Source organism: Callithrix jacchus, chromosome 1 (assembly GCF_049354715.1).
Source record: "Callithrix jacchus isolate 240 chromosome 1, calJac240_pri, whole genome shotgun sequence".
Taxonomy (NCBI): domain Eukaryota; kingdom Metazoa; phylum Chordata; class Mammalia; order Primates; family Cebidae; genus Callithrix; species Callithrix jacchus.
In genome coordinates this window covers 212,854,284-212,868,196 of record NC_133502.1, presented here as the reverse complement: position 1 = coordinate 212,868,196, position 13,913 = coordinate 212,854,284, and the positions used below count along the sequence as shown (strand labels likewise).

At 54.0% G+C, this 13,913-nt stretch overlaps 1 protein-coding gene across 2 annotated transcripts in view; it reads left to right on the top strand.

The window, feature by feature from the left end:
* BID (BH3 interacting domain death agonist) overlaps positions 1-13,456 on the top strand; it is a 33,132-nt gene extending 19,676 nt beyond the window's left edge. For both annotated transcript variants that reach the window (XM_017977820.4, XM_035287156.3), the window contains exons 2-6: positions 27-93; positions 4,333-4,534; positions 9,522-9,661; positions 10,742-10,954; positions 13,239-13,456. In XM_017977820.4, the coding sequence (XP_017833309.3) occupies positions 82-93; positions 4,333-4,534; positions 9,522-9,661; positions 10,742-10,954; positions 13,239-13,250 (579 nt within the window). In that variant the 5' untranslated portion in view covers positions 27-81 and the 3' untranslated portion in view covers positions 13,251-13,456. The remainder of the gene's footprint in view (positions 1-26; positions 94-4,332; positions 4,535-9,521; positions 9,662-10,741; positions 10,955-13,238) is intronic.
* Positions 13,457-13,913: the final 457 nt, after the last annotated feature.

Genomic DNA, 13,913 nt, shown 5'->3' with positions numbered 1-13,913 from the left:
CCGACCCTGTGTGTGTCCTCTTCCAGGTCGCCGCCTGGACACCCTGAGCCAGGAGTGAGCCGCCGCTGCACTGCCCAGGCCATGGACTGCGAGGTCAGAGGCCAGATCCCCTAAAGGGTGCCTTGTTGGGGGCTGGGAGGCGAGGGGTGAGGGCCCACGTGTCCCCCAGCACACATGCCTGAGGGCTGAGGCTGAGTCCGCCTGGCCCTTATCACAGCTTGGCACAGAGGAACCCTGCCCAGTCCCTTCACTGAAGCAGGTGGGAGCTGGGAGGTCATCCCTGTCCCTGCCCTGCACCTTCCTTGTGCTCTGTTTTGGATACAGCCCTCCACACGGTGCCTGCGGCTCACCGCAAGGGCAAGGGGGCTTTTGGTTGAAGACCATTTAATGGGCTATGGGTCCCAGCACTTTGGGAGGCTAAGGCAGGCGGATTCCTTGAGGCCAGGAGGCCGGGGCTGCAGTGAGCCATGATTGTGCCAGTGCACTCCAGCCTGTCCAGACAAACACAGAGATGTAAGAACAAGAACGCGCGTGTTCGGTCAGCGTTTTAGGTCATTCTCAACTATAAGAGCAAGACACGGATATTTGTGTCTAACCCACGTTGTGAGGAGCAAATACATCAGTAAGTTCAAGTAAAAGTGCTGTAAACTGTAAGGTGTTTCCAGATTTTTGTAACCCACTGAATTTAAATTTCCCTTCATAGCCGTGCGAGGTGGCTCACACGCAGAGTCCCAGTGACGTGAGACGCAGAGGCAGGGGGATTGCTTGAGGCCAGGAGTTGGATTGAGACAAATCTGGGCAACATAGTAAGACCCTGTCTTTAAGATGAAAGCAGTGGCATTCTGGGAGCGGGACTGTCCAAGCCACTCCTTGTCTCTCCTTCCCTTTAAACAGTTTCAGGACCCCACAGCGCACGGGTCAGGAACCTCTCTCCACGCACGGCCTCAGAGCCCCCTCCTGCTGAGCTCAGGTCCTCACAGTCCTGGCAGCCTCTGGGGAGGCATCTGTGAAGTCTAATGCCTTGGTGCCTAGTGACCGGTGGCCTGTGTCGCGGGTCCTGAGCATGGAGAGCCCCTGGCTCCCGGGAGGTTCTCAAGCCGCTCCTGCTGGGCGCCCTCTCCAGAGGTGGGGATGGTGTGGATTTCATCCTGGTAGCGATGTCAGTTACACGAACAGGAGATTGCAGGAGCTCCCCCCATCCTGATGCAGGCTCCTTGTCAGTGCCCAAAAGACCGCTCTGGGGGTGCCTCCGTCCCTTCGCACTGGCGGCTGCTGTTCCTGCTTCGTGCTCTGGAGGTGTTGGCAGGTAGAACACCACCGTCACCCGCACGGTGCCCTGACTCACGGAGGCGCCTGCCCGCCCAGCTGCCCTCCCTCCCGCCCGCCTCTTCCCCTGGCACCCTCAGTGGAGGAGGCTGGATGTCACCTCGCCACTCCTAGCACTGCCCTTTCTTGCTTTCGGGGTGAGAAAGCTGAGGCAGCAGTGAGGCACCTGCCCAGGCCCACAGAGCCGGGGTCACAGCAAAACACTTCGAAACCTTCCCTTAAATTCTAGGGTTCAGGCTTTTTTTCCATCAGAACTTTTTTATTTAGATGGAGAAATAGGTAATAGGTACACCACCATGCTCAGAATTTTTCTTTTTCCTTTTTTTTGAGGCACAGTCTTGCTCTGTCACCCAGGCTGGAGTGCAGTGGCACAATCTCGGCTCACTGCAACCTCTGCCTCCCAGGTTCAAGCGATTCTCCTGCCTCAGCCTCCCAAGTAGCTGGGATTACAGGAACCTGCCACCACGCCCAGCTAATTTTTGTATTTTTAGTAGAGCTGGGGTTTCACCATGTTAGTCAGGATGGTCTCAATCTCTTGACCTTGTGATCCACCCACCTCAGCCTCCCAAAGTGCTGGGATTACAGGTATGAGCCACTGTGCCTGGCCCCTATCAGAAATTTTATTCTGTGTAGATTTTTCTTTTTTTTTTTTTTTTGAGATGGAGTCTTACTCTATTGCCCAGGCTGGAGTGCAATGGCGTGATCTTGGTTCACTGCAACCTCTGCCTCCCGGGCTCAAGCAATTCTCCTGTCTTAGCCTCCCAAGTAGCTGAGATTACAGGCACATGCCGCCATGCCCAGCTAATTTTTTGTATTTTTAGTAAAGATGGAGTTTCACCGTGTTCCCCAGGCTGGTCCCGAACTCCTGAACTCAGGCAATCTACCCACCTTGGCTTCCCAAAGTGGTGTGAGCCACCATACCCGGCCTCTGTGTAGATATTTTTTTCTTCCTGTAGTAAAAAAAAAATACCTGATAAAATGCACGTAACAGCACATTTACCACTTTACACGGCACGGCAGCTCACGCCTGTAACCCCAGCACTCTGGGAGGCAGAGTGGGTGGATTGCTTGACCCCAGGAGTTTGAGGCTGCGGTGAGCCGAGGTCGCGCCACTGCACTCCAGCCCGGGCAGCAGAGCCAGACAGACCCGCCTGTCATGACAACAATGAAATCGGTCTTCCTGATTTTCCTTTAGGAAGCGTGGAGGACTCTGCTTTTTTACTCATCAGCATCTTCCAACTGCTGCCTCTTTGGTTTCTCTGATATTTGAAAAGACAAAGACAATGAGAGTGGTTTTATTTTTATTGTTTTTTTTGTCAGGTTTGGGGAACAGAATTTTTCCAGTTTATCAAAATACATTGGGTAGGTACTTTTTCTTTTTTTTTTTTTTTTGAGACGGAGTCTTGCTCTGTCACCCAGGCTGGAGTGCGGTGGCGCGATCTCAGCTTACCGTAACCTCTGCCTCCCAGGTTCAAGCAATTCTCTTGCCTTAGCCTCTTGAGTAGCTGGGATTACAGGCACGCACCACCAAACCCAGCTAATTTTTGTATTTTTAGTAGAGACGGAGTTTCACCATGTTGGCCAGGCTGGTCTTGAACTCTTGGCCTCAAGTGATTCACCGGCCTTGGCCTTCCAAAGTGCCGGGATTGCAGGCATGAGCCGCCGTGCCCAGCCAGTACCACCTTTTGCTTCGTGTGGAATTGATACTATTTCTGCCTCCATTAGATCACTTCTGTGACATGTCTTGCAGGATTTCCTGTCTTGATGGTTTCTCTTACATATTTTTTTCCTATGATCTAAAATGATAAATAAATATCAAGTCTTTTATCAAAAGTAGGTTTAGAGGCTGAGCATGGTGGTTCACCCCAGTAATCCCACTTTGGGAGGTGGAGGCAGAAGGATCACTTGAGGTCAGAAGTTTGAGACCAGCCTGGCCAACATGGTGAAAGTCTGTCTCTACTAAAAATATAAAAATTAGCTGGTCATGGTGGCGCACGCCTCTAATCCCAGCTACTCAAGAGGCTGAGGTGGGACAATCGCTTGAACTTGGGAGGTGCAGGTTGCAGTGAGCTGAGATCCCACCACTGCATTTCAGCCTGGGCAACAGAGTGAGACTCTGCCTCAGAAAAAAAAAGAAACCTGTCCTCTCAAAGGTTTTTGATGAAAAATATTACGAACTTAGAGGATAGAAAAAATTCTGCCTGCACTCCGTCTACCCTCCCGCGCCCCCGCCTACCCTCCTACCTCCCTCCCACGCTCGCGTCTTCCCTCCGGCCTTTCTCTGGCTGCCCAGGAGGTCTGTTCCCTGAGAACCGGGGCAGATCCCAGCGTCTTCCACCCTAGGCCTCTCTCTACCCTGGCACACCTGGCTGCAGACCACAGCCCCAAACGCAGTCGGCGCCCAAACCCACGCCGTCTCCCGCGGCACAGACACCAGCCGCACCGCCAGCCCCTCGCGGTGGAGCCAGAGCCGCCCCTCCGCTCCCTGTGGAGTTCGGTTTAAGGACGCACCCACCCGAAGTGAACCAGATGCGGTCACTGCTCCCCAGTAGTCACTGAAAATCTTATCTGCTCAGTACTTCCTGAGCCCATGAAGCAGATGAGGGGAAGAAAGGGGCTCCGCCTGCTGGAAAGTCAGCCAGGAAAGGTGGGCTCAGATTGCTGAAGCCTGCGGGGGATTGAAGAAAGCGTGCGAGCACAGGATGGCGGGCGGCGTCCACGTGATACTCGCGTGGCCTTCTCGCTCCCCAGCTGCGTGTTTCAGGAGAGCCAGCAGATTTCTCTGCACAGGAATCCCTGTCTGCAGAGTCGGCCATTCCCCGCCATCTACAGGTGATGCTGCTCAAAGCCGGGGCTGCAGACCTGGCCTCGGCCTGCTGAGACCTCCTGCAGGGCCCTCCAGCCCATGGGGGTCCCTCAGCTCTCTGGGGCCTGTGAGGCTCTTTTGGGCCAGCTGCACGGCCTGGCCGGGGTCCCCAGGTCTTCCTGACTCCCCTTTCCCCTCAGGTCAGCAATGGTTCCGACCTCCAGGATGAGCGCATCACAAACCTGCTGGTGTTTGGCTTCCTCCAAAGCTGCTCCAACCACAGCTTCCACAGGGAGCTGGAGGCGCTGGGCCACGAGCTGCCCCAGTGGGAGGAGCCCGATGAGGAGCTGCAGACCGACGGCAACCGCAGCAGCCACTCCCACGTGGGGAGAATAGAGGCAGGTAGGTGGCCGGCCCCACCCCCTTTCCCCAAAGCTGGGCTTTTCTGTTGCCAGTAGCATTCAGGGAGCCTCAGGGCTGGAAGGGACCCCTGGGCTCAGCCGCCACCTCTGCAGTTTCAGTGGCCACAAACGTTGGTATCACTTCATCACCTGAGTGGTCTCTGCTTGTTCCCTCCAGCGTGGCTGAGCTCACTGCCAGCCATTTTTGGGTGACTGTTAGAAAGTTCTTCCTTTCTGATGAGCCCGAATCCCATGTACTAGTCTTGAGTCCCCTGTCTGGACCAACAAAGAATGGTGTTTTGGCCGGGCGCGGTGGCTCAAGCCTGTAATCCCAGCACTTTGGGAGGCCGAGGCGGGTGGATCACGAGGTCAAGAGATCGAGACCATCCTGGTCAACATGGTGAAACCCCGTCTCTACTAAAAATACAAAAAATAGCTGGGCATGGTGGCGCGTGCCTGTAATCCCAGCTACTCAGGAGGCTGAGGTAGGAGAATTGCCTGAACCCAGGAGGTGGAGGTTGCCATGAGCCGAGATCGCGCCATTGCACTCCAGCCTGGGTAACCAGAGCAAAACTCCGCCAAGAAAAAAAGGTGTTTTTATCCAACTTTCCAAATGATTCTGATACAAAGATTGCAAACCGCTTGTCTGGACTATATAACTCAAGGGGTTCACCCACTTGGCTTATATCCATCCTTTCCAGAACCTGGTGCTTAGGAGGCGGAAGTTGCGGTGAGCCGTGCCATTGCACTCCAGCCTCGGTAACAAGAGCAAAACTCCGTCTCAAAAAAACCCCAAAAACCTGGTGCTTTAAATGCTGGTGCCTGCGTCTCACCTCCAGGGAGATTCTTATTGGTCGGTCTGCGCATTGCTGAGTCTGGGCAGAGCCCCCAGGTGGCACTGCCAGTGCAGCCCCTGCCACCCTGAGCAGGCCTGGCTGACTATCCTATTGATTGAAGCCCACTTGTTTCACGGTGACTTTTTCACCTGTCTATGCCCAACACTTTTCCTTTCGTACACATTCTGCCCGGTGATTACTTCTACAAGAACACGGAAGTATTTGGAAGCTCATTTCCAGGTGAGGAAACCCAGGTCTAGCAAAGCGTACATGACTAGCTCCAGACCTCACAGCTTGTGGCTATGTCACCGTCTCACCACCGGGACGGGACGTGGGGTCAGGCCCTTCTTGAGCTGGGCTCAGCCTCCCTCCCCCTGTAGGGCACTGCCTTCCAGACTGTTCACCTTTCCTGTGGCTGATTCCTGCACTCTCCTCCAGCATGCAGCTCCACTCCCCTTGCCAAGGGGCTGCTTCTGCAGACAGGGGCTGTCCCTTGCGGATGACGGGGTGTGTGGAGGCTCACACACTTCCATATCCAGCCCTGCAACGCTGGCTTTCAGTAGTGTGCATGTTGGAATTACACAAGGAACCTTTTCCAAGTGCAGGCCTTGGGCTGTACTCCAGCTGCCTGCATCAGGCTGCTTTAGGGCAGGACACTGCCCTGGGGGATTCTGACCCAGGTAGAATCCCTGCCCTGAAAGCCTGCAGGAATTCCCAGGACCCCAGCCCAGGCCTTCCAAGCTCGAGGGTTCGGCTGCCCTCTGCTGGCTACAGGGGAGACCAACAGCTGGCCCAGTCTTCTGCCTCCCACCTTAGATCAGATGCGTGGGGACGTGGCTGGAGTTGCCCACTAGCCCCGGAAGGAGGTGGGATTGGGGGGAGTGTCCGAGACCATCTCTGCCCTCTAATCCAGCCAGCAAATCTTCTGGCTGGCCCTGAACTGAGGAGAAGCCTCAGGTCCCCGTGGGAAGGTACAGGAAGGGCAGGAGTGGGCAGGCACAGTGGTGCCATCAGTATTGCCGTGAAGGCGACTGCAGTCCCGTCTGCCCTGGTTTTCTTCTCTTGCTCTTCTCCACACTGGCCTTTGCCTCTAGACTGAGAAAAAAGTGATCATGGCAGTTCACTTAGCCTGACCGGTGCACTGGTAGGAAACTGGCATGTGAATCTAGTCCCTGGTGAGCCCTGGAAGAGGGGCAAGGTAGAGGCTCTGGCCACCAGGGTTTCTTTGGTGAGTCTGTTCACTCAGCTGGACAGACAGGTCAGGAGAGTCCTGTTGCTACTGGTGGCCAGAGGGGGAGAGGATGTGCCCATCACTGAAGCAGCTGAACAGCCTGCGTGAATGAGGCACAGATTCGGTGCTGGGGGAGCCTGGCCCTCTGCAGAGTCAGGAAGACTTTGGGGCTACAGCTACAGCTGCAGCTGAGCTGGGCATTGAGGACTGGTACATTTGGTTCCTTGGAAACTGGGAAGAGGGAATGGCTATCATTTAAGCAAAATCCCAGCAGCTATGAAAGCTGCAGTGAGGCTGGGCACGGTCGTTCACGCCTGTAATCCTAGCATTTTGGGAGGCCAAGGTGGGTGGATCATGAGGTCAGGAGCTCAAGACCAGCCTGGCCAACACCGATGAAACCCCCCCTCTACTAAAAAAAAAAAAAAATACAAAAATTAGCTGGGCGTGGTGGAGGGCACCTATAATCCCAGCTACTTGGGAGGCTGAGGGAAAGAATTGCAGGAGGCAGAGGTTGCAGTGAGCTGAGATTGCGCCATTACACTCCAGCCTGGGTGACAGAGCGAGATGACATCTCAAAAAAAAAAAAAAAAAAGGAAAAAAAAGCTACAATGAATAGTTGAGTTTGCCACTGGAAAGGAAGCACGGAAGTTAAGCCAGATGTACCTGGAGGCTGGGTCATGACTTGTCGGTTACCCAGAGGTGAGCATTTGAGAGGTTTGGAAGGCAAGTGCTGTGGTCACCATACTGCATGCTTCACGACAGACTCCAGGGAGGCCGTGAGGCCCCAGAGCACAGAGTCCAAGGACGTGCCTGCTCCTTGCACCGCGCTTCCCCCACCCTGCCCTGCCCTGCTCTGAGGTCTGTATTGTGAAGGTGGCGGAGTGGACTGGATGACAGGGAGTGGGGCTGTCATTGTCAGAGGAGCACTCAGGGGACTCCCACCAGGGTGGCGGTAGTGGCAAGGGCAGGCCAAATAATTGTGTTTGCAACATAAGGTGAGATTTAATGGTTGACTGAGGGTGGGGGCAGCAGCCCTAAAACCACAAAAGCCAGAGGGAAGTCGTAAGCAGAGAAAATAGATTTAACAGGAGGAAATACAATAGCTGGCATCTTCTGAACACTTCCTATGAGCTAGGTATGGGGCCATGAGCTAGGTATGGGGCCATTAACATTCAGGCAGTTAAAATTTTTTTTTAAGAAATGGGGTCTTACTGTGTTGCCCAGGCTGGAGTGCAATGGTGTGATCACAGCTCACTGCAGCCTTCAACTTCTGGCTTCAGGGAGTCCTCCCACCTCAGCCTCCTGTGTAGCTGGGATTATACATATGTACAGTATACCTGGCTTCCTTTAAAAGTTTTTTTTTTTTTTTTTTTTGAGACAGAGTTTCGCTGTTACCCAGACTGGAGTGCAATGGTGCAATCTCAGCTCACCGCAACCTCCGCCTCCTGGGTTCAAGCAATTCTCCTGCCTCAGCCTCCCAAGTAGCTGGGACTACAGGCGTGCATCACCATGCCCAGCTAATTTTTTGTATTTTTAGTAGAGACAAGGTTTCATCTTGTTGACCAGGATGGTCTCGATCTCTTGACCTCATGATCCACGCGCCTCGGCCTCCCAAAGTGCTGGGATTATAGGCGTTAGCCACCGCGCCCCGCCCTTTAAAAGTTTTTGTAGAGCTTGGTGATATCCCAGTGCTGGGTGTAATCTCGGCACTGTGGGAGGCCGAGGTGGACAGATCACCTGAGGTCAGGAGTTCAACACTAGCCTGGCCAATATGGTGAAACTGTCTTTTCTAAAACATACAAAAATTAGCTGGGTGTGGTAGCACACACCTGTAATCCCAGCTATTCAGGAGGCTGAGGCATGAGACTTGCTTGAACCTGGGAGGTGGAAACTGCCGTGAGCCGAGATCGCACCACTACACTCCAGCCTGGGCGACAGAGCAAGACTCTATCTCAAAAAAATGAACTGGTTTCTTGTAGAGACAGGGCTTTGCTCTGTTCCTCAGGCTGGAATGTGGTGGTGCAATCATGGCTCGCTGCAGCCTCTACCTCCTGGCCTCAAGCAATCTTCCATCCTCAGCCTCCCAAAGCACTGGGATCACAGGTGTGCGCTACCACACCTGGTTCCTGCAATTGTTTATTGAGCGTCTACTGAGTGCCCTGCATTGCTTTAAGAGCTGGGTATGTCAGTGGACAAAACAAATTAAAAAAATCACAGCTCTCAGGGAGGGAGCTTACCCTCCGGCAGGGGCATCAGCAAGTGCTGAGGAAGAAACGGAGGAAGCAGTGAGTGTTGTCCTTGTGGAGGTGCAGTGGCCCTCAGGCAGGGGCAGCATGGAGGCTGTGCACCAGGGGAGGACCAAGGGGCAAGGGTGTGAGTTCCGGTTATAAAGACAGGGGAGGTTCTCCAGGGCCTCCGGTGCCAGTGACAACTGGGGTTTTCCTGAGATGAGACTGAGGAAGGGGGGTCTCAGGCTGGGAAGCGCGGAGGTGGGTCTGGGACACCATCGGCCCGCAGGGCCCCTTCTTAACGGCTGCCCAGGCCAAGGCCAACCCTGCCAGGTTGTGTGAGCCATGAGACCACTGCTGGGTTTGTACCTCAGGCGTGGCTATGACACCCCAGCTTCGCCGGCCCTACCCATGGGGACATGGTGCCCCTGTGCGGGAGCCTAGGCCTCAGCTGGGGCCCCAAGCTTGGGTACTGCCTAGAAGCCAGCCCAGCGCTGGTACCCAGCCATCCCGCAGTGGGCCTGGTGGAGCAGAGCACATGCCCAGTGGGGGCCGGCGCTACACTGGACAGGGAGGGACTGGCCTTGTCCAAGCACAGAAGCGTCATTTCCTGGGGCAGGGTGGTGTCGGGGAGGGTATCAGGGCCATTGTCTGAGTCTGCTTTGTCTCTGCTACCCCTGCCCAAACATACAGATTCTGAAAGTCAAGAAGACGTCATCCGGAGCATTGCCAGGCACCTCGCCCACATCGGGGACAGCATGGACCGCAGCATCCCCCTGGACCTGGTGGACCGCCTGGCCCTGCAGCTCAGGAACGCCTGCCGCTCGGAGGAGGTGAGTGAAGGCCTGAGGACCGCGTGGCAGGCAAGTGAGCCAAGGGGCGTGTGCCCCACCTCTCACCAGGCAGCCCAGTGTTTGTTCCATGAGGACACTCATCTCGTGACCGTCCAGTCCGGAACTCTCAACAGTTAACTGGACGTAGGGCGAGGTTCATTGCCTTCCAGAAGAATTCAGCTGCTTGACATCCAGCAAACCTGAATGTTAAACTGGAGTAGTTTAGGGTAAAAGGCTTTGAAGTGAATGAAGCATGTTTGGTTAACAGAAGTACCGACACCTTGTTCGGTTTTAGGGGTTAATGGAGGCGCCAGTGAGGGCCGTAAGCCTGGGCTCTGCTGGATCCTTGTTTGGAACCCACACCACGTCCTGAGCTCTGCCATTTGCTAGGCACTGAGGGGGACACAGAGACTGGTCCGGAGCACTGGGTCCCCAAAACGTTTGGCAGGAAGGACTACATCCTCCGAGCTGCCGAATACAGGCCTGTAGCAACAGCTGAGGAGAGAAAGTCCTACCTTTCTGACTCTACCAGCTGAAAAGGCAGGCGCACCTCCCGGAAATCCAGTTATGCTTCTGTTCAGCAGGGCCAGCCATCCCCGTGCTGTTCCCAGCAGCTGCCTAGAACACAGGAGTGTCTGGCGCCCTCCCGTGTAATTCTGCCTGTGAACCGACGGGCCGGAGGGTCCTTGCCAGCCTCAGTCTGTGCTTGCTCCCCCATGCGACCGCCTTCTCCCCTCCATTCAGCTAGGTCTGCACCAATATGATGGGCCTCAGGTGTCACAGGTGGTCACTAGTTCTGGACTCGAAGTGCCTTACGGCCAGGGCCGACCCAGCCTTCTCGAATTCCATCACCATCTAACAGTGAGCGCATGGGCTCACTGCACATGCGTTTGCTCAGCGACACCCTTGCAGGGAGAGATGGCAGTCTTCCCTTTCCGTTGCCTCAAAACTCAACTGTTTCTCATTCTTTCCACGCAGCAGCCGTGGCTACTTAATACTTCCCTTTGAAGGGCTGCTTCAGACTGGGGACTCTGTTTCCTTTGAGTATTGGTGACGCAGGGTGTGTGTACCCCCGTGCAGGACCGGAGGAGGGACCTGGCCAGTGCCCTGGAGCAGCTGCTGCAGGCCCACCCTACGGACATGGACAAGGAGAAGACCATGCTGGTGCTGGCCCTGCTGCTGGCCAAGAAGGTGGCCGATCACACGCCGTCCTTACTCCGTGATGTCTTCCGCACAACAGTGAATTTCATTAACCAGAACCTACGGGCCTACGTGAGGAGCTTAACCAGAAACGTAAGTACCCATGAAGCCGGCCCTTCCCTGCCTGCCGCCCATCCCCTTTTCCCTGGACGGTTGAGAAGCCCAGCGGGGCCCCTGCCTCTGATGCTGGCACAAGGGTTACAGGCTTTCCAGCTCAGGTTTGCTTTGGCTGGTAGCCAGAAGGCTGTGTGAAGAAGGTGGTGAGTAGCACCCGGAGTCCTTTTGAGCTTTACCAGCTTGCTACTGGAGACACGTTCCACTTGGAAGGACGGTAAAGACTCAATGCACTTCTGGTGGAGTCCTCACAGCTCAAGCAGGTCGTAAAAATAGTGTAATGTGGCTGGGTGCGGCAGCTCACACCTGTTGTGCCAGCACTCTGGGAGGGCAAGGCGGGCAGATCATCTGAGGTCAGGAGTTCCAGGCCAGCCTGGCCAGCATGCTGAAAGCCCATCTCCTAAAATACAAAAATTAGCTCGGCATAATGGTGCACACCTGTAGTCCCAGCTACGCAGGAGGCTGAGGCAGGAGGATTGCCTGAACCCTGGAGGCGGAGGTTGCAGTAGTGGAGATCGCACCACTGCATTCCAGCCTGGACAGCAAAGTAGACTCTAACTCAAATGCAAAGTGTAATGCGAACCAAAGAGAGTAGTCAAAAAAAAGGGGGTGGGGGGGGTGGGAACTGTCTAAAATCTTTTCCAGAGCACATCTGTCCCTTAACCAGGTATTAGAAGTCACAGTCTAAAGGCCGGGCATGGTGGCTCACACCTGTAGTCCCAGCAATTTGGGAAGCAGAGGCAGCAGGAGTGCTTGAGGACAGGAGTTTGAGATAAAACTGAGCAACACGGTGAGACCCTGACTCTAAGCAATTTTTAAAAATAATTAGCTGGCTGGGCGCAGTGGGTCACGCCTGTAATCCCAGCACTTTGGGAGGCCAAGGCAGGCGGATCACGAGGTCAAGAGATCGAGACCATCCTGGTCAACAAGGTGAAACCCCATCTCTACCAAAATACAAAAATTAGCTGGGCACGGTGGCACGTGCCTGTAGTCCCAGCTACTTGGGAGGCTGAGGCAGGAGAATTGCTTGAACCCAGGAGGCGGAGGTTGCAGTGAGCCAAGATTGTGCCACTGCTCTCCAGCCTGGGCAACAGAGCGAGACTCTGTCTCAAAAAAAATTAGCTGATAGGCAGGCGCGGTGGCTCACACCCGTGATCCCAGCACTTCGGTAGACTGAGGCCAGGCAGATCATGAGGTCAGGAGTTCGAGACCAGCCTGGCCAAGATGGTAAAACCCTGGGTCTACTAAAAAGGCAAAAAAATTAGCCAGGTGTGGTGGCAGGTCCCCATAGTTCCAGCTAGTCAGGAGGCTGAGGCGGGAGAATTGCTTGAACCCAGGCGGCAGAGGTTGCAGTGAGCTGAGATCATGCCACTGCACTCAAGCCTGGGTGACAGTGAGACTCTGTCACAAAAAGAAAAATAGCTGAGCATGGTGGCATGCGCCTATAGTCCATGCCATCATGGAGGTTGAAGCAGCTCCTCTGGAGGCTGAGGCAGAAGGTTCTCTTTGCTTGAGCCCAGGAGTTCAAGGCTGTAGTGAGCTATGATTGTGCCACTGCCCTCCAGCCTGAACAAAGCAAGACCCTGCCTCTAAAAACAAATGTACAGTCTTCACGATGCTGCCCAAGGGCCAGACCGTCCTTAAAAGCTGGTGCTTCTGTTTCGTAGACCACATGGAAGTGGAGTGTCTTATTTGTAAATGTAAAAACATTGGCAAATGTTTGGGATTTTATGACGTCAGGCTTTGGTTTTTAAGTAAAATAGCATCTAATACCCTAATAAGAACTCTTAAAAAATCATTCCTTATATGCTATGGTCTTCGGTTATACAGGCATGTTAAAAACAGAATGAATATAAATCTTAAAACCAGCCGAACTGTTAGAAGGAGGTAAGCCTGAGGCAATTCCTGAACAGCTTTTACCGACACCCACGTAAAGGGGGAATGAGTGGGGAAGACGTGTGCAGCAGTCTGTATGGACAGCTTACCAGACGCTGAGGCAGAATCGTGACTCCTCTGACCCAGCAGGGGCCTCTCCACACCACCCGGGCCTCGGAGATGCCAACAGCCACCTCACCGCCTCAACAGCCTGTTTTTGGCAGTTGCCCTCATGTAGCAGAAAAGTAGGATACAAGGACAGGACTTCAGGGCTCTGGAGAATGTTTTCATAAATCCCAGCTTTGCGCCTGCTGTGGCACCAGAGCTCTGGAGCCTGGTTTGTGAATGAGCCTCGCTGATTCTGGCTTTCTCTCCTTTCTTGCTCCAGGAGACGGACTGAATGGACGGTTCCGAAAGCATGACTGGCTACAGCTCGGCGTGGCCACAGCCGGGTAGCTGCTTCAGTGCAGGCGGCCCCTGGCATGTCGACAGCGCTCCTAGAGAAGATGGGCTGGATGGCGGCTGTGATTTCTATCTCAAAGACAATGTTTTAAGCTTATAACCCATTTCAGAATATCCACATTAATATACTTGAATGAAAATGTCCATCTGCACGTATCTGAATGGCCTTCATATCATCCACACATGAATCTGCACATTCGTAACTCTACACATGGTGCCTTTATTTCAGCTGTGTAGGTTCCCACTTGAAAAAACAGGTTTCAAGGCAGTAGAAACAAAACACTGTTTTGTTTTTTTACAAAAAAAAAGTTACCGTTTAATATTAAAGTTCAAGCACAGGGGACGGTCATACAGCAGGCAGTGTCCTGTCCGAGGCCAGTGAGGACTGGAGAAGAAAGGAACATACCTCTTACCAATGGAAAATTCCACTCAGCAGAGGGACCATCTTAATACTAAGCAACCAACAATCTTCCTGTTTAAAAACCAAACAGCACAGAGGTTCTGAACCCAAGTGCTGCCCTCAACGGGAAAGTGAGCCCCAATACGTAGGTGCTTGATTTTTTCAACTTGATCTTCTTTTGAGTCAGAACCACCTGTGGTT